The following is a 19,878-nucleotide window of genomic DNA, read 5'->3' as shown; positions in this document are numbered from 1 at the left end:
AGTACAGCACCGTTGCTTAATGTACCAATAAGGTCCTTCTGCAGATTTTATGCATCAAAAACATCCCTTAACGACTGAGAGGAAGGTCATTTTCAAGTGAGTCAGGAGAATTTCTTTTTTACTTATGTTAAAGTGACTTCTTAGAAGTTGCACTTATGCTCAGAGAGCAAATTTTTAGAAAAGGATGAAGGATAAAGAGGAGACTCATGACTTGAAGCAGTGGCAGGAAGGCAAGCTGCATCTACACATCTTTAGAGAGCCGTGTGTTCAATGAGTGGCTTCTCTTGGAAGGCAGATGTTCACCAGGAAATAGTCTTTCAGAAGTGCAGCCTGTTAATCTGCAGGAGATGTCTGGGCACTTGCACTCCCAGAGGTTGTGATGCGCTAAGGGGAAGACACACCACTGCTCTAATTTGTGCTCATGAAACTACAAGGCACCGTACTTATGCTCACCAGTTGGAGATCCAGACTTCACAACATGAGTCTTTGGGGCCATTCTGTACCCAAACTATAACAGGAGGCCAAGAGAGGCCCTCTGCTTTAGAGTCCACAATTGAGGATGAGTTTAGACCCTAGGAACCCAAGGGACTGGAGGGAGTCTAATCATTACAAACTGCAGAGAATGGTACTCTCTGGGAGAGCAGGAAATTTTACTCTCTGGTTGTCTTTATGGACCCAGCCCTAGCACAGGCTCTGACCTGATAAATATCTGATGAACACTTAAATGAGTAGATACAAATGCACACATTCCATATAATAGCAAATATTCCAGTTCCTGGGGATCTCAGCCAAACCAAAGTAGAGGGAATTTGCTCCGCTAGCATTTCCTGTCTCTGATACCATGACCACAGTTCATGTTCACTGGAAAATTAATTTAAAAGGTACACGTAGATGTTTTTTCCTAATGCTGGAAATCTTGGTCCAGCCCTGATAACAAGATACCCATCAAATCTATAAGATAATAGATTTTCTAATTTTTAACTGAAGGTGAAAGAAGATGTGATGCGAGACAAATCACTGGAGAAGTTCCACTTTATTACAAAAGCCTGTGGGCTTATATAAATCTAAGGACAGGTGGCAGGGCTTAGGTAAATGACGGGTCACCTGTTTATTGGTAAGTTCTTCCAGATGTAAGTTCCGGAGCCCACGAAATTAGTTCTTACTAGGACTAAGGTTTCCCTCTGGCAGGAATTTTTGGCGCTGGTGGGAAAGGGAGAGGCAGGAAGAGAAGCTCCTCAGGCGCCATGTTGGGGTTTTTGGGGTGTGGCTGCCGTTATACCTTTTCCCAACAGAAGGAAGTAATAAAAATATGTTCACAATTATCAGAACAACTGGCACCCACACACCTTACCCCCTGGAATAAGCCCATGCATCCTCTGCCTACAGAAGGCACACTTCATCCCTCTAATGTTGGCAGGAAAAAAAAAAAAAAACTTTCCACCCTCTCCCCATATTCAGGGCTGTCATGACTCCACTTCTCTTTCTTTTCTTCTCCCCTCAAAACATGACCATAAATATTTGCTACTCTTATTACCAAACTCTTTACAAATAAAATTCTTGTTTTCCCCATCCAAAAATCTGTTTCCCCACTCTCCAACCCCACATACTTTGAGTAAAAATTTAAAGGTGACAACCAAAACCAAACCTCCCTTCACTTGGTAAAACCCAATAATTACTGTCTTAAATCAGATAGGAGTGCTAATCTGATATAAACCATCCCAAATTAGCACTTTCCTTCCCCCTCAATGCCAACGGCATTAAATGACTCAACCCTGCCATGCACCATCGCTCCAGCTGCCAGAGTCTGTGCTAACATCCTCATCACGACACACACTCCCTCGCTTCGCTTGGAACCCCTCTTCTCTGGTATATTTTCACCCACTCTGACAAGACATCTTCTGTACTTGGGCATCCCTCTCCCTGGGTTAGATAAGGTCAGGCTGGGCTCTTTTGCCACATGGTGGTAAGCAGTTGAAGATACTCTGCAGCCTGGCATAACGGGGAAGAGTTTTAATCTATATGCCACTTCATGGAGAGGGAACATTTGTCAAATTTAAGTGGCCAAACTTCAAATGCAATAATTCACATGGTAAAATGTACTTAATACTGAGGTTGCATTGAATTTTAAGGAGTCTTTGATGATTTGGAAGGTACAACAAGAATATTGCAATACTTGTGTCATTGTGATGAATATTGACCATCAATGAATTGTAGGTTTTAGGTGGACTGAGTTGTTCCCATGCCTTGGCCAGTTCAGATCCCTGAATTGCCTGGAAAAGCTTCAGAGCACTGGTTGGCTTCCTGATCAGCCCTCCAAAATGATTTCACCCACTGAACAAATATTTATGCTCCTACTCTGTTCCTGGCAGGATTGCTAACTTTAGGTTCTGGTACTAACTATTGCATGTGATGCTCCTCCTATGTACTGTAGCAAGTGGAAAGGGACCGCCTCCCTGTTTCTTAGCTTTTGGGTAAAATTTTGTTTTCCCTAATTGATGGTCAATTTTTATCAATGGAAAAGTTCCATAGGGTCTTTCTCTTGGTTAATCTGAGCTGTTGCGTGATAATACAGGGTATAAAGCCTGAGTGGGCTTCTAAATAATATGCAGCTTTTTTTTTTTTTACATTTTTTCCTTATTACAAGAGATCACTTCTGTTAAGCCGAAATGAAATAAATAACATATAATATATATATGCTCCTCCTTCCAGTGTCCAACTCAACAAGAAGAGTGCATGATTGGTAAAAGAGCCACTGACTGCTGTTTTTCCTTTTGACTCCTAAATTTATTCAAGATTTAATTAATCTAAAAGCCTAGTGGAGAGATGAGATCTGCAAACCCCAAACTAGTCCCAGCTCTGCTGGTGACCAAGCCATCACTGAAATTCGCTGCACATACCTCAGCTTTCCCAGAGGTTTTTAAATGGATGTTAGGACTTGCCTAGAGCAACTGAAGGAACACTCATGATGACGGGAGAAAACACTTCATGAAAGATCAGCACTGAAATATGTCTTGGAGCAAATTGCTCTTTTCCTCAATACTGCATTATTTTTAAAATAGCCAAGCATTTTGACATTAAGATGCTTTTCCCTGGAATTCTTCAAATTTTCTTCAACACAATTAAAAAAAAAATGTCAGGCTAAAATATTTTTAACATAACGTTTAGCACTACTTTCATTGAAAACACAGATAAGACAATTTTATGATTGAAGATAGGTGAGTACTGTGATTCTTTCAAATAATCTGAAATGCAATGTTGCTTTTCTTGAGTTGCTCTCTGGGTGAAAGAACAAATGAACTGCAGAAATTCAAAAGTTCCTTGCTCAGCCGCTGCCCATACCTGGCAGGTCACTCCATGGATTTGCATCATGGAAGACATTCTGACAAACATCATTTGCATGTTTGTGTTTTATTTCTTTCATTTCATAGAATATATAATCTCAAATCCAAAATCATTTAACCCAAGATCCTTTCTTCAGCAAAAACTGGTTTGCTTGTTTTTTGAGTGTCTTAACAGGCTAGAGTGTCACCCTTATCCAAGGCTTGGCTTTCTACAGCTTCAGTTACTTTGGCCAACAGTGGTCCAAAACTATTAAATGGAAAATTCTAGAAACAAACAATTCATCAGTTTTGTGCTCTATGTCATTTTAGGTGGCATGATGAAGGCTCACATTGTGCCCACTCTGTCCTCCAGGGACACACATGACCCCTTTGTCCATCATATCCATGCTGTATATGCTACCACCTGTTAGCTGCTTAGTAGCTGTCCTGGTTATCAGATTGTCACTGTATTGCAGTGCTTGTGCTCAACTAGCCCTTATTTTACTTAGTAGTGGCCCCAAAGAGTAAGAGTAGTGATGCTGGCTATACAGATAAATCAAAGAGAAGCTGTAAAGTTCCTTTAGGTGAAAAGGTTAAAGTTCTGAACTTAAGGGAGAGAACAAACCAATAACCAATAAGAACAAATCTTCTGTGAAACTGTCACAGAAGAAAAGGATATTTGTGCTAGCTCTGCTTCTGCACCCAAATGGCAAAAGATACTGTCACAGTGTAAGAGCCTGGCTAAGATGGGAAAGCACTGCATTCATAGATGTATGTACAGGGGAAAAAAACAGTATATTAAGATTTGGTGGGGGTATATCTCCTAAAAAAATCAAAGGGAAATCAGTAGAAGAAAAGGACCAAGAGGTGGGAGGGGGAGGGAGGAAAGCAATGGGAGTGATATTGGCCAAATTACATATATCCCGTCAATATTATAACTGTAATGCACTCAAAAAAAAAAAAAAGATCTTGTACTATGGTGGTGTCAGGCATTCATGGAGTCCTGGAGTGTGTCCCTCAAGGATAAGGAGGCTACTGCATTAACACTTAAAAGTTAAAGTTGAGGAAAATCTTTAAAATTACATGTGAAGATTGGCAAACATAAATAGAATTAGAGAATCTGCCAACCTTCCTTGTGCATCTGAACCAGCACTATTTTAAGACACTATAAACAAAAACATGGATAAGGTTCCAAACCTGACTGCCTCTTCTCCTTTTCACCAAAACCTGATTTCTGGGAGCTATTGGCAGGTGCACAAATGCATCCCTCTCTGATCCAATTACTGTCCATTCTGGCTAAAATACTTTTCTTCAAAAAACATATCTGACATACAAACACACCAGACTTGGGGATCTTGTTTCACTTTGCTTTTATTTTTTACAATATACTTACTGCATGTATTCAATATAGCATATTTCAGATGTACAGAACTGATAGTTATAAAGCGAAACTGTATGTAGCACACACCCAGCCCCTCCCACCCAAGGACTAGAATGTTATTCATTTGACCTTAATCTGCCAGTGTTTCTATCTGAAATGCAATGTTGCTTTCCTTTACTGAGTTGCTCTCTGGGTAAAAGAACAAAGGAACTGCAGAAATTCAAAATTTCCTTGCTCAGCTTCTGCCATACCTGGCAGGTCACTCGATGGATTTGCATCATGGAAGACAGACAGTCCCCATTTATTGATCCTCCTGAGCTAAATTTTGGTTTATCACTATTAACTTTTTTTAACAGTACAGTTTTTGTATGCATGCTCAGACAATATATTCTTTGGTTTTGCTTGTTTTTGAGCTCAATGATAATAGTATCTTACTACAAGTAGTGTCATGGAAATTGTTTTTTCCATTAACATTTTGAGATTCATTCTTATTGCCAGGTATAACTACAGATCATTCACTTTCATTACAGATGGTATCACTTAGAGTAAATATATATAATTTATGAATCTATCCTCTACAGACAGATGTTTCACTTTTTCTAGTTACAAACCATTACACATTACTATGAACATTCTTGCATATTTCTGCATATACATGACTGCAAGATGAAAGCTAGATCACAAGATCTGCAAACATTCATGTCAGCAAGTGTAACTGTTTTCTACAGGAATGGTGACTTGCAAAACGTGTGCGTTTCACACATCTTCTCTAACCCCTCCTATGATCAGGCCCGATTTTTGCAAATCTTAAGGATATACAATGGAATTAAGACTGTGGTCTTAATTTATACTTGCCGAATCAGTAATGCTAGGGACATCTTCCTATTCATTTATAAGCCCCATGAGAAATGCCTTTTTAAGTTTCTTTTATTTTTTCAAAATATAAACTACATAACTAATCTTTTGTCAGTTTTTTATATTGTGAATACGTTCTGGTTTGTTTCTTCACTTTAAATTATTTGCTTAATATAGCCCTTGGTTTGGTTGAATTGATTCAATCATCTTTTAGGGTTAGTGCCTGTTGTTCCTGCTTTATGGAGGTTTTCATGTGAAGTTTAAAACTGCTGCTGTCTGCACTTTGCACATTTGGAATCGGCTGTTGGGCAAGAGGGGAAGCAGCACTAACTCTCCTTCTTTCCCAGATGCACAGCCATACTCTAGCATTGTACTTCTCGAGCTGGCCCTCCTCTCCTTATTCGTTGGCCACACCATTCCTACTGGGCCACCAAGGCCAACACAACATATCCATGGACTGGTTTCTAGGCTCTCATTCCACTGCTCAGAAAGTCACCTCTGCACCACATGACACTCTATGATAAAACTTGATGTACTGTAAAACAAATACCCTAACCCTCTTCATCTTCAGAAGCATCTGGCCCTCTTACCCCTTTGCTATTCTACATAAGTTTAAATATTTGCTTATGTTTAACATAACCTTTGTTTGAATTTCTGTTGGAAACAGTATTAAATCTATAGCTTAATTTGGGAAGCTCTAGTATCTTTATAGTCTTTAATTGTCCCATTCTCTGTGAACAAACAGTTCTTCATTTGTTCTTTTTAAATATTTTTTAGTTATACGTGGACACAGTATCTTTATTTATTTTAATGTGGTGCTAAGGCTCAAACCCAGTGCCTCACAGATGCAAGACAATTGCTCCACCACTGAGCTACAACCCCAGCCCTCATTTGTTCTTTTGATGCTTCTTTAGCCTTTAAATTGTTTGTTTTATTTATTTATTATCTATTTATTGTACCAGGGATTGGACTCAGGAGTACTTAACCACTGAGCCACATCATCCCTAGTCTCTTTTTATTAAGACAGGGTCTTACTAGCTTTGAACTTGTGATCCTCAGCAGCCTCCTGAGCTGCTGGGATTACAGGAGTGCACCACTGTGCCCAACTCTTTATTCTTCAAATGTTAAACCAGGATTCAATCACTGTGTTCCTGAATAAATCTACCACCATCCATCTCAAGTAGGATAAGTGCATCTTTAAGTGCAAAGTTCTAAAAAAAGATTATGGGTAAGCCTGAGACTTGTGGCTTGGGCAGAAGCATCTCTCCCCGTCAGTGAATGTGCTGGGGTTAAAATGAGGCGTCAAAGACAGGGTTTGGGACATAGGGTGAGACCCAAGTATGTCCTCGGGAAGGAGCTGAGCATCACCATGTCCATCAGCAGAGGGAAGTCTAGATGGAGAGAACTGCAGCTATCGACTGGACAGCCTCCCCTCTCAGACAGCACTGCCTGAGAGGCCACTGCTGACCAACTGCTGGGGACATGAGAGTTTCAGTGGGCAGAGAGAGTTACGAAAAGGGTTGATACATTATCATAAATATAGAAGGTTAATCAGAGAAGGAATGTCAAGGGGGAACCAGTGTAGAGAAATTTTTGAAAAACTGGTCAATATTGTCTAAAACCAAAGAAAAGAAAACCTTGTTGCAAAGGCCCCTGGGACTAATAATCACGAGGTCCCTAGTGGCAGGAGTAATGAGAAAGCACAGGGCAGGGGTTTGTGTATGTGTGTGCATTACAGAGAATGTGAGGAGAAGATGGCTGGCAGGGGCGAGGTACCCTATGTCTGCTGACGGCATGCCTGACTGTTCTCCATGAGTTCACTGTATGAAAGGTGGCGGCTAGCAGAATGGGTCAAAGGAGAAATAGTATTTAAGACCTGAGCTCAACCACCAGCCTCCTGCAAACCAGCCTCCTCAGTAACAGCAGAACCAGCAGCAAAATGGGGACAATTCTTTAGAGGGAAAAGTTTACATGGAGCCTTGGTGAATGCGGAGGTGCTAAGCACACAGTTCACGTCAGTCCCAGATGCTGACAATGGAAGAGGTTGTGGATTGAGTTAGCCACACAGGGAAGACCTGAGTCTAGAATGTCACTAAACTCCCTGCCTTTGAAGTCCTGCTTCTCTGGCACCTGAGATAAACCCAGGAGGGTGCCTTCAGGTTGTATTTTATTCTTAATCATCACATAGATACTTGAACTTACAAAATTTTTGTCTTTAGAAACAGATCTTTCATGGGATTAGCCTGACATCACATTCAAGAAAGCCACTCTATCTCAAACCAGCTGAGAGAAGATATGGCAAGTATTTAACAATCAGGACACTTTTAGTAACTATTCAAATAAAATATATTAAGATATTTGAAGGAGGTTTCTTTTTCCTGTAGAAGAATGTCCCAAAGCCTAAATAATATACCTGCTATGGAACAGGAAGTAAGTTCTCCAACTAAGTGGCTCAGGACACCAAGTGCTATTCTCAATCTGAAACAAGTTAAGTGTACCTAAAGAAAGTACACAATCACCTTCACTTTGGGGATAAGCGATACTGGAAATGCATGCTGCTCTCCAATAAACACATACATGCTATGGCTGCTACGCAGAATTATTTCCCAAGTCTTCTTATTTTCTCCCTTTCACCTCCAACAAACCTCAACATACCACTGCTTTAGGGGCATGGCCAGCTGATATGCAGTGAGATAAGTGAGGATGTTTGGCTCACAGTGAGTGAGTCCCAATGGAGCACATAACATAGGAGGCAGATTCTCTTTCCCAGTCAAATGAGGTCTGAACCCCTGATCTAGCAATTCAGTCCAGTCATTACGATGCAAAATTTCCCCATTCTTTTGCCCTCTGTTAACCTCTTGTTCTCTTTTCAGGAGCACCTGCTACATGATGAGTCTGGGGGCTACCTACAGAACTCCACAGAAGCTACCATTTATTAAGAACTTGCTGTGTGCCAGATGCCATGTGAATTGTCCCACATGCATCATGTCCTTTAGTCTGCATCTCATATCAATGAGACAAAAACCACTCTTTATTCTCACTTTACAGATGAGAAAGCATATTGGAAAGTCTAAGTAATTTACTTATATCACACAGCTATTAAGTAGCCAAAGCTGAAATCTGAGTCCATGTATATCTGACTTCGAAGTCCATGAGCTTACCATTTCCCCTAAAATGGCCCAGAACAAGTCAATATGCTATTTCTAAACTGTATGAGTTTCGAGTTAGATCAGTATAGAAAAAGAAGAATTGAATGACATCAGACTGTCCACAGTCCAACTCTGCAAAGGTCACTGCAGCTGAGCTAAGAATCTGCTCAATTCTGAAGACATTTAAAAGACATGAACCACCCTTAACTGCCACTCCTTCTCCACTTCCTTTTATTCCCCCCTCAGGGAAGGGATTAGGAAATTATGGGAGCACACACACAAAAAAAACTTCGAGAGCGTGACTGCACTCAGAACACCAGGGCAAACAGCTCAATATTTCTGACATGCGAGCAGTGAGATGCCTTAGCCAAAAGGAGTTCTGCAGCCATTTAGCTGAGCCTTAGAAAATGAAGTCTTTCCAAGAGAACAGAGATACTCTCTTTCCTGTCAGAGTCTGCTGTTGGGACCATTTAGATTAAACACCCCATTTCTCACAGTGGCACTCTGCCCCAGGGTTACATTTCTCTATTTCTCTATTCCAACCAGGTTGCAGGCTTATTTTCTAGGAGGAGTAAGTTCCCTCCTAGATCCAAGGTAAAATGGAGAAGAAGCAGGCTGACTTGCTTTGAAATGCAAAAGATCTGTTTCCAGCTTGTCCAGTCCCCAGGTACCAGGGACACCATGAGAGTTACGGAACCTCACTGCTACTCATTCAAGGTACCTAAAAACAGCGATGTCTTCCAGAAGTCCCCAGAAGCCCTGTTCCTCCATAGCAGCTCCAGGATAGTTTCCAAAGCTAGAAGCAGGGCTGTGCTGACCAGATGCACTCAGGCCTTTTTGTTGTTTTTAAGGCACTTTGGATTATCTCTCTTTGAGGTGAGCAAGCACACAGAAGGTTAAGAGGAGGAGGGCGGGGAGGAGGAAAAGTTAGTCTGTATCATATCCCAAGATGGGTCCAAGCCATTTCTCTACGTCAGCCACAGTCATGTTCTTCCTCAGAGCATAATCTTCAACCTGTAAAAGATAGAAGCACCCAAGTAAATCCAAGTGCTAAGACTTTCTGAACTAAAGTTTCCTCAGGTTTTGTCAAGAAACATTAAGTACCTTCCATTTCTTATCTTAGTAGCAATCAACTGAGTTAAATGCAGATAGATATTTATCTGTCTACCTAGCTGCCTTCATCTCTGGGCAGAAAACAGTACTTAATAAATACCCACTGTATAGAAGCAGGTGTGTATGCTCCTGGTAGAGGGAGGGCTGGAATAAGGTAATTGGCTAAGATCAAATTCAGACATTAATGGGGAAAATATCATCATTCCCTTCCCTTCCTTTATTCTCATTCACAGGTAAAATAAAATAGATTCTAGAGTTCCATTTAAAACACAACAGGCATCCAAGGAAACCACACACTTACCTGATCCTTGGAAATTTTCCCCACAGCAAAATATTTGGACTGCAGATTGGAGAAGTAGAGGCCTGATACTGCAGAAGCGGGTGCCATTGCCAAAGACTCTGTCAACCTGATGCCTAGAGAGGGCAATACAGAAAACGCTCATTCACTGGGGGCCTCGTGCGGGGCACTCAGCAGACTCGCTGAACACATAAATGAAAGTAAATTTTATACCTTCTAGGTAGACACATGGCCCAGCAAGAAAGCTGTGACCAGAAGGGTCTAGCAAATTCCTACCGGACAGAAAAACAAAGTCAGAACATGCAAGAGACTGGAAAGCGATTCTCTGTATTCTTCCCCTGTTACCAAAGATCAGTGCAGAGGCCGCAACCTGCTGCTAAGCCTGGGGAAGACAGAGCCATCTGACAGCTCCACATAGCTCCAGGGGCCAGCAACAAGAGCAATGACTGATAGCTGGTGCCACTGAGGAATGAGCTAACAATAGCACAAGAAAGAAGCGATACTTTCTCCTGGGGTCTGGGAACCCAAAAGGACCCCCAAGGCTATCTATTCTAAGCTACTCATGTTATGGACATGAAAAGAGAACAACGCAAAGGTCAAGTGCCTTGCCACAGATCCCCAGCTGGCTTGTGGAAAACAGGACCCAAATCCAGATCCCAGGACTGCTTGCATTGTGCAGTTTCTCACTTCAACCTGGATTCTTTTAGCTCTGCCAGCTTGACAGCATGCCTTTCATTATTCCCACTGAAAACTGTGAACTCTGCTTCAGTCTTGTCAACATGTGATCTGTGGTAAGGGCTAGAACCTGCATAAGGATGGGACAATGCACAGCCACGGAACCATGGCAGATTCTGCCCTGGGCCAGGAATGCTGACACTGGGCGCCCTGGTCTCTATCTCAAGAGTACATGTGCAAACTTTCCATTTTAACTATGAGAATCAAAACACAGATAAAACATGAGTAAATTATGAATACAGAAGAGCATAAATGTTCATACCAGCATGATAGGAAAGAGGAGGGAGCTGGAAACTCTGAAAGGCTGGTGTCCAGAGATACCACCAGCAAACAACATGGGCCTGAAGCAGATAATACCACCAATAGGACATCATCTGTGGGTTGCTAAGGAGGGATGAAAGATACTATCACACCAGCAAGAGAGAACTGGGGCAAGAGGGCAATGGGCCGGCAAGGAGTGGGAGAAGATATCTCATTCATGGTAGGTCAAGAGAAAATAATTTAAATTGATCAATCTATAAAGGTGATATAAAAAGACAATATAGTAGTTTGAAAGTAAAATACAATGCATAGCTAAAAGTGAGAAAGGGAGGGATAAGAGTTGATTTCATCGTAACTCTTCTATTTTTAAAAAATCTCTAACCATAGGTGCCATTACCCTGGTAAAAAGCGTAACTGAGTGAGGAAAGACAGGCGCTCACCCTTCCACACACACCTGTGCACTGCTCGATGTCAGCTAGTCTCCACATGGTGAGCTTCTCAGTGTGGTCAGGCTGGCTGGGATAGCCGGGAGCTGGCCGGATCCCCTCATACCGGAGCTTGCGCAGGTCCGGGACGCTCAGCTGCTCACTGCTGCAGTAGGCCCAGAATTCTCTGCGAACCCTCTCATGCAGCTCCTCTGCAAAGGCCTGGGAACCAGAGCAGAGGGTCAGGCAGCAGCAGGAGCGTGTGGCATGCCAGCAGCCTCCCTCCCGGTCAAAGTCACACGGAACAGCCTCCCTCGGCAGGCCCACAACCAGGGTGAAGTTGCAAGAGGGGACAGGCTGCGTTCTTGAGAGTTTATCCTTTCATTAGCCACTCTGCCGCTCTACAGCAACCTGAACCTGGACTCTAGGTGTCATGTTTAATGATCTGAGAATTCCAAGATTTTTAATATTAATGTTCTCTGAAGGTCAGTCTACGGCACCACTCCCAGAAAGAGCAGCAGAGACCACATAGCTGTGTTCCTCCATGGCTCACCACAGGGAAAGGGGGCAGGCTCTCCCCACAGCCTTGGCTGCCCTATTCCATATAGCAAGATGAAGAATCTATAGAAGATACAACATCAGAATGAGGGGTTCTAAAACAAACATGTTTTGTTTTGCAGTGGCGGGGGATATCAAGGATCAAACTCAGAGGCATTCAACCGCAGAGCCCCATCCCCAGCCCTATTTTGTATTTTATTTAGAGACAGGGTCTCACTGAGTTGCTTAGCGCCTCATTGTTGCTGAGGCTGGCTTTGCACATGCAATCCTCCTGCCTCAGCTTCCTCAGCCACTGGGATTACAGGTGTGCGCCACCACACCCAACCTGGTTTTTAATTCTGGGGGTGGTTCTCAGAAAAACATTACACCACAGCAAGCAAAGGAGGCATCAGACATAAGGCAAGAGGTAAAGGTTCTAAGGCAATGGCTAACTACAGCACCACTGAAGGTTTTCCTTTGCCTGAAGGATGATACATGAAAACTACTTAGGGATTTGTGATTTCTAAAACATGGGTAATGTTAAAGCCAACACAGCATATGAATCAAGGAAAAAAAGACTGGTTTTAATAGTGGTATCTTTCTGATACTATTGTGGTTATCTCACCCAGCTGGACTCCACTTCAGTGCCCAGTACACCACCACTGACTTACCTCTGCCAGCCGATCCCCCAGCGCCTTGACCATGATGCTGCTGTAGTCATCGCCCTGGTCCTCATAGGCCTTGCTCAGCTCTTCCACCCCAAAACATGCAACAGCAAACAGGCCCAGGTAGTCCCGGATCCCAGAATGCAGAGGAGCGATGAAGTCCGAGAGGCACTGGTATGAGTCTGTGCTGGCAGAGTCCTTCTCAGCCTTAAAACCCAAGCAGCAGGCACAGAAGCTATTAGCATGAATCTGGCTACCAGGACTGGCACAGAGGAAAGCAACTGGGGATCTTCAAATAATTCAGGCTTCGTGGAACAGGGATGTTACCTATTTTGCTAACTATTAAACCTGTAGCACTTAGAACAGTGCCTGACATAGTGATTATTCAATGAATATTTGTTGAATAAACAAATTGCTGTGGTTCATGTGTGTAATTCCTTAAATGGCAATGTAGGGAGGTGGGGCCTGGTGGGAAGTATCTGAATTCTTACAAATGTACTACTGTGTTTCTTGCAGGAATGGTAAACTATGACTGGAGTTCAACCGTCTTTTCTTTTTGTGTGTGTGTGTGTGTGTGTGTGTGTGTGCCCTCTCCCAATTTCTGCCACTTTATGAAGCAGTACATGACCTTTACCAGAAGTGGCTACATAGCTTGAACTTCCCAGCCTCCAAAATATAAACAGAAATAATTTTTTTCTTAATAAATTATCAGTCTCATGTATTTTGTCTAGAAACGGAAAATGAAATAGGACACAAAATAAGATTTTAAAAACCCACTTATTTGTTCACTCACACACTGCCTGCACTGTGCTAGGAACCAGAACCTTAAACAAGTATACCAAAAAAAGTCCCCCCCCCCCCCCGCAAAGTTTTCTTCCCTGACCCCCCCCCTTTTTGTTTTGTTTTATTGCTAGACTGGACTGGGGATTGAACCCAGGGGCCCTCTACCACTGAGCTACATCCCCAACCTTATTTATGTTAATGCAGGGTCTTACCAAATTGCCGAGGCTAGCCTCAAACTTCCAATCTTCCTACCTCAGCTCCCTGAATAATGGAGATTATGGGCACATGCCACTGCACCCAGTTTGTCCTCAATGTATTTTTAATCCAGATCAACATTAAGTACTGGTGCTATGTTTGCATGGGGACCACTAGATGTATAAGCTCCACAAACATCATAAGATGTGGTTCAACAAACTGTTAGGGTCAACATGATATTGGCCATGTGCTGTCTGCCACAGACAACAGTACAGAAGACAGCTGGGACACCCCAGGACAGTCTGAAACCAAAGAGCTAAATTGGGTTTGCTTGTGACTCTCCTCATAGCCCAGGTGCCTATCCTTGCCCATTTTCCACTCTCACCTGAAGACTGACTCTCCCAGGTATTAAGGTGACAACTAAGATCTTATGAACATTACACAGTCAATAAATAACTGAGGAGACAAACAGGTTGCAATGAATATTAACTAACATTAACCACATGCTTGCTAGATGCCATTCTTTATATGAACTGCTAATTTAACTCTCCAAACAGCCTAGGGAAGTGACACTACTGGCTCCACTTCACAGGTAAGACATCTGAGGCTCAGAGAACTTGGTCAACCAGCCCAGGCTCAGAAGAGGCAGGGCCAGGGGCCGGGTACCAACGCTCCCTTGGTACAAACCACAGATGCTCCTGTATATGTGGTATTGCTTGTGACTATCAATTAATCCATGAGTAGCCACTCAGAAGCTTCACAAGCCATCTGCCAGCCATAAAAACAAATACAGCCTGACACTGGGCAGAAAATCAGCCAGTGCTGCAGGCAAGATGGTGTTAAAACCCCTCAGCAGGGGCTGGGGTTGTGGCTGAGGAAGCCGTGCTTCCTGTCCACCTGCACACGATCCTGCTGGTGCCTAAGAGGCCTTGCCAGGTCTACCCGTGCTGCGCCTTCTCCTGCCATCCTCACAAGTGCTGTGGGCCTGGGCCCATGGAGGATGAGGGGGAGCAGATGCTATCATTTACACAAAGCTCGGACTTAATTCACATTAATGTTGTAGTTTAGTGACTGAACCCAAAAGTAAAAGCAGTGTGTTCACTGTCCCTACGCCCTTCGTACCTGCTGCCTCAACCCATGAAAGGTGGCTATGGGCTCCGCAGCCTGAGGCACCACACCCTCTGCATACAGGTGGATGTCATCCTGGACACTCTGCGCTGGCCAGAACCCAACCACACCCCTGGCCTGGAGCTTCCTTTGACCAATCAGTGCACTCAGCATACTCTGGGCATCATCATACACCTTTCTGGCCTCTTCACCTATTAGGAAAATACAGAAAGAATTCAAGATGCCAACAGTAACCAGTAAGGAATGCTTGTTTTAAAAACCACCACCCCTGAGCCGGTTTCCCCTTCACCCCTCCCCACTCTCCTCAAAGCCTTCTGGTGTTGGCCACCAGCACAGCTGAAAGGAAGCAGCCAAGGCTGATGGTTCCTGTGAACACAGCTCTCAGTCTGCCTCCCCCAGCTCAAGACACTTGCATTTTTCCATTTCACAAAAAGCTGAGAGCCAAAGCTATGGCAGCCCAAAGCAGTCTATCAGAGGGTAAGAAAAGCAGGCCAAATCCCAGGCTCCCTGATATTTCTGTGCATCCATGACTCCCCTGGTTCCACAGTGATCTTAAGGCATGGGAAAGGGTAAGGAGAAAGGAATGGCTCCAAATGCTCCTATGTGGCCTCACTGCTATGCCTGCACAGGGGAGCCAGGCCCCAGAATACCCTCCCTTGGTTTCTGCATCTATAACCATGAGGTCCCAGGCCCATGCTGGGCCAGTCTTACAGCCCCATAACTGCTTTCCTGTGAAGCTAAGGGGCAGCGCAGTGAGAAGCCCCTGCCGACCACCACCCTCCTGGCTACCTGGGAGCTGCTGAGTCTCAGCATCTTAACACATGTGCCCAGGACCTCTCCAACAAACTGGCAAAGGCTGGCTTCTCGGCTCTTCCCAAAACTCACCTCATATTTCTGAGTCCACCCTCCATCTCATTCTGATCTGGCCATTTCCTGACTTTGATTGGCTCTGCACTGTGAGCCCTTGTGTCAAGGGTAGGTTTGGGGGTGAGGCTGGTTGTGAGAACTGGGGCTGAATTTATCAACTCACCCATTCTCTAGTTTATCACCCCCAATCCCTCTCTGCTCCCTCCCTAATGCTCTGGGCACAGTGGGCTCCTGGCAGTTCCCCACACAGGACACCTATCTGAACTTTCTCAGATCTGCCTCCTCTGCCTGGAATGCCCTTTACTTCAGTGCTACCTCACATCCCCAGGCCCAGCCTCAATAAATCCCACTTCTAAAAAGCAGTTCGAATACTGCCTCATCCAGGAAGCCTGGTCTGAGCTCCCCATCTGAGCTCTAGTTCTTCCTGGGTCTGCAGGATCCGCAGGAGGAGTATAGCATTTCCAGTACTCTCAACTGTCCCAGTGAGTCAGATACTGGATGGCAGGATTACACTGTCTCCTTCTGTTTATCTCTAGTGCCCAGCAAGTAAAAGATGTCAATAAACATTTATTGAAAGAATGAATAAATGAAACACCAAATTTAGTCTCTGTAATAGGACTGACCACGCAATTTAAAAACCATCTGAAAGTTAAGCAGGTTAACAAAATGAAAGCAGCTACACTCTGCACAATTCAAATACATGGCTTATCAAATACTCCTGCTTTCAAAGTCATAATATTACATTTTAAGTATCAGGCAGTAACACAGGACCTACTGAACTAACCTACTGTTTTGTCGTTAAATATCTTGGGAAAGCCTCGATTCGGGTACTTGCCACGGAGCTGCCAGACATCAAAGAAAGGCTTCCAGTCAATGTAGTCCACCAGCTTCTGCAGGTCATAGTCTTCAAAGACCCGGGTCCCGATAAACATGGGCTTCACTACAGGAGGGAAGCACAGCGGGCAACTCTGGCGCAGGCTGAGCCCCTTGCGCGGGTGCATAGCCTGAGAGGCCTGTTTCCCTGAGCCGCACTCTGTGGGCTCCCAAGCTCTGCCTCCTGCCTGCCACCCCCGTAGGAGTTGTTGTACAAAGAGGGGAACTTTAAATTACCCTGGGGAAGGAGTCATTCTGCACTGAACCTTAAATAAAACCATTCTTCCCGTGCAGCTAACTGATTACACAACCCTGGAAACACTGCCCTCAGCCCTCCATTCCCACCCCAGGTAAAAGGAGGATTTGGGTCAATTTCCCCTTATATAAATGAAAACAATACAAAATAAAGACCACTAGGGGTGGGGTACAGCCCTCTGGTAGAGGGCTTGTCTATCTAGTATGTGCAAGGCCCTAGGTTTCATTCCCAGGTCCATAAAGTAAATAATAAACAAAGGCCACAGAAAAACAAAGACAGTAAGCTACTTGTATATAAAGTCTGCAACAATGAAACAAGTCGGTATTTCCTGCTAACACATATGCACAAAGTATAAGGACATGCACAGAAATGAAATCCCAAATTCAGCATTGTGGTTATTTCCACAGGGGAAGAAGGGACACAGGGCACTGTGTCCTACTTATACAGGACAATCTCTTCTTATAAACACCCATTATGTCAGTTTGTTTGGTAACAAGTCATATAGTCCCCTTAGGGGTTGCATGACTACTACCCCCATTCTCCTGATTATAGTGGCCTATTTCTAGGGAGGCAGGGAAGAACTTCTGCTGCAGAGTCAGAGGACAGGCTTATTCTCTATCAACCTGGTCACCCAGAGATCAAGAGTTGCCCCAAACACTACCACCCAGGCCCTTGAGAGGAAACCTTCCTTTCTTCCTGCAGCTCCTGAAACGCTATGCTGTCCTTACAACATTTCTGAAGTCCATATCTTAGGGCCCCACATCTTGGACAGCAGGTCAGAGCCTTGTAAAATGGCCACTTGGAGAGTGTCCCTACTGCTGTCAGGAACAGTGGGACCTCTCAGGACTATTTCTATCAAAGCATGTTTTGGATGCTTGACTTGGTCAAGACAGACCTGCCCTAGGGCTATTAGCCCCACTTAGCAGTGAAATAAAAGGCAAAATGTCACAGCAGGGACTATACAGAGATGGATCTGTTTGCTCCAAGGTTCTTACATGTCTCACATAAGCCTCACAGGACTTCCTTTCTACACCCTGGAAACTGTCAGATATGGAAGACAGACACTCAAGGTCACTCACAGAAACAGCCAGGAGCGAGCTGGCACTGAGAACCCCCCTCCTCCCAATCTGGCATTCTTTCCACCAAACTATACTCAGCGGGAATGAAATTAGAATCAAGCACACCTACATTTCCAATTTAATCCTCTCAACTCTGCTGAGCATGTGTAGAACACAGATGTCGTGAGCACTGAAAGCTGATCTGAAATACTACTTGGAACTATGACTTCAACTAACACAACCCCTGCTCACCCTGCCTGGGTTTGCATTTGTAGCTCAAGCCTCTCTGAGCCTGTCAAACACCTCACACATTCTATTCTCTTGGGATCACCTATGTGAGCAAGAAGGTATTTTTGAAAAATAAAAATAAAAAGGAAGAAACCAAATGAAACAGAAAGAAAGGGAAGCATCCAGATAAATACAAGGTGAGTAAGAAATAGGGGCAGAAGCTTTGCTTCACTGTTTCAAGACCTGAGAGTATAAAGGAGTTTTCTATTTCAGACCTTCCCCGCCTGCCCTTGGGCCTGCTCAAGACACACACAGGTCAGGCTGAGGGAGGACCACTCAAGCACAGCTCAGAGAAGGCACAGTCCTGCAGCTCCCTGAACACTTAAGAGACAAATCCAAACTGGAATTCTAGGAACCTTTCAATTATTCCCTGAAACTCAGTTTCTTCTGTCAAAATGGAACCCACACCCATGCTCACTACAGAGCTGTCTGAATTTCACCTAAGGACAGTGTCTAGCAGATGACAGGTTTTCCTTAAATGCTGCCTGTTTACTTTCTTGTCAGTCATCAGGGCCACTTGTTATTATGCACAACTGAGAGTCACTAGCTGCTGGTTTCATTCTATAGCCATAAAATTGCAAATATCTCCTCAGCATATTATCAGTTATCACACCCAGCTATCTCCACACAGACCTGGGTGAGGTTCTGTCAACCAGTCAATATGGAAACCATTTTTTCTTGCTTGATTTAAGGGTAGGTATTTCCTCTCCTGTTGGGGGGAAAAAAAGTTATTTAGGCTGAGACTCTTACTTCTTCCACATCTATTATAAACACATGACCAAGAAAGTCAGTACAAAATCTTTGCATGAAAATAAATGACATTTAGTGAAAATCCTTATCCTGAAAAGGTCCTCCTCTTCCATCCAACATGGCTTCAGACACTGGAACAGGAGCAGGAAAGACTAATAACTTTCTATTAGCTGTGGATAGTTATTAGTTGGGGCTACCCTGCAGCCCCAACAGTCTAGCATGCCAGTGCCTTCAGAACACCTGAGGCTTATCATCAACCACCCAGGGAACCAGAAGGTAAAACCAAGGAATTGTCACTGTGGACAAACCTAAGGGGAAAGAAAAAGCCACTCACAGTGAGCCAGGCTTGCTGGCAACTCAGAAACCAATCTACGTCCTTTCTTCATGTAGTCTGTTAATAGACAACTCCCAAATGCCACTCCCCCAACCAAAATCCCAGAAGCAAATAACCAGGAGGAAATACCCCAAAGATGTCAAAAGAGTAATTATAGATTCCTGAAGCCGACAGAGGGCAGGACAGTTATTGACACAGTCCTGCACAGTCAGGGTGAGTTCATCAGGGAAAGAGGCTCAGGAAGGTCCTGGCTAACGCCTCCATTTTTCTTCACTATTCCCGCAACAGCAGAGCTCTATGGGTAGTGTGCAGCTCCTATTTGCCGGCAGGTATGAGCTCATATTAATTCATTCTCATAACTCTGGCATCTAGCACAGCACCGACCACCTGTGGGGGACCCAGCACATGTTTGCCTCAATAGATTAAGGTTCATTTTAATATACCCCAAAGTGCTTGGGAACTTAAGACAACAGAGTACTCTGATTTGAATTACAAAGTAGGACTTCTCTGAAAGGACCCTAACTAAGCCTTTAACTTCCTTAAAACAGTAAATAAAGTCACAAAACCACAGGATCACCTTATTGCCCAAATAAAATCCTGTTTCTGT

The 19,878-nt window shown here is 43.8% G+C and overlaps 1 protein-coding gene across 8 annotated transcripts in view; it reads right to left on the bottom strand.

Annotated features, from left to right (window-relative positions):
* Positions 1–4,673: 4,673 nt before the first annotated feature.
* The window catches only part of Mtr (5-methyltetrahydrofolate-homocysteine methyltransferase), a 91,158-nt gene continuing 75,953 nt past the window's right edge, over positions 4,674–19,878 (bottom strand). For 5 of the 8 annotated variants that reach the window (XM_040278704.2, XM_040278706.2, XM_021723072.3 and 2 more), the window contains 7 exons: positions 18,821–18,896; positions 16,497–16,652; positions 14,840–15,036; positions 12,746–12,946; positions 11,567–11,759; positions 10,120–10,232; positions 4,674–9,719 (listed from right to left, as the gene is read on the bottom strand). In XM_040278704.2, the coding sequence (XP_040134638.2) occupies positions 9,633–9,719; positions 10,120–10,232; positions 11,567–11,759; positions 12,746–12,946; positions 14,840–15,036; positions 16,497–16,652; positions 18,821–18,896 (1,023 nt within the window). In that variant the 3' untranslated portion in view covers positions 4,674–9,632. Of the gene's footprint in view, positions 9,720–10,119; positions 10,233–10,329; positions 10,389–11,552; positions 11,760–12,745; positions 12,947–14,839; positions 15,037–16,496; positions 16,653–18,820; positions 18,897–19,878 lie in introns of those variants that run through there. The other 3 variants (XM_040278705.2, XR_005731009.2, XM_040278707.2) reach the window with 3 other exon arrangements.

This window comes from Ictidomys tridecemlineatus, chromosome 10 (assembly GCF_052094955.1).
Source record: "Ictidomys tridecemlineatus isolate mIctTri1 chromosome 10, mIctTri1.hap1, whole genome shotgun sequence".
Taxonomy (NCBI): Eukaryota; Metazoa; Chordata; class Mammalia; order Rodentia; family Sciuridae; genus Ictidomys; species Ictidomys tridecemlineatus.
Note: the sequence above shows the minus strand (reverse complement) of the source record. Positions and strands in the feature narration are given on the sequence as shown.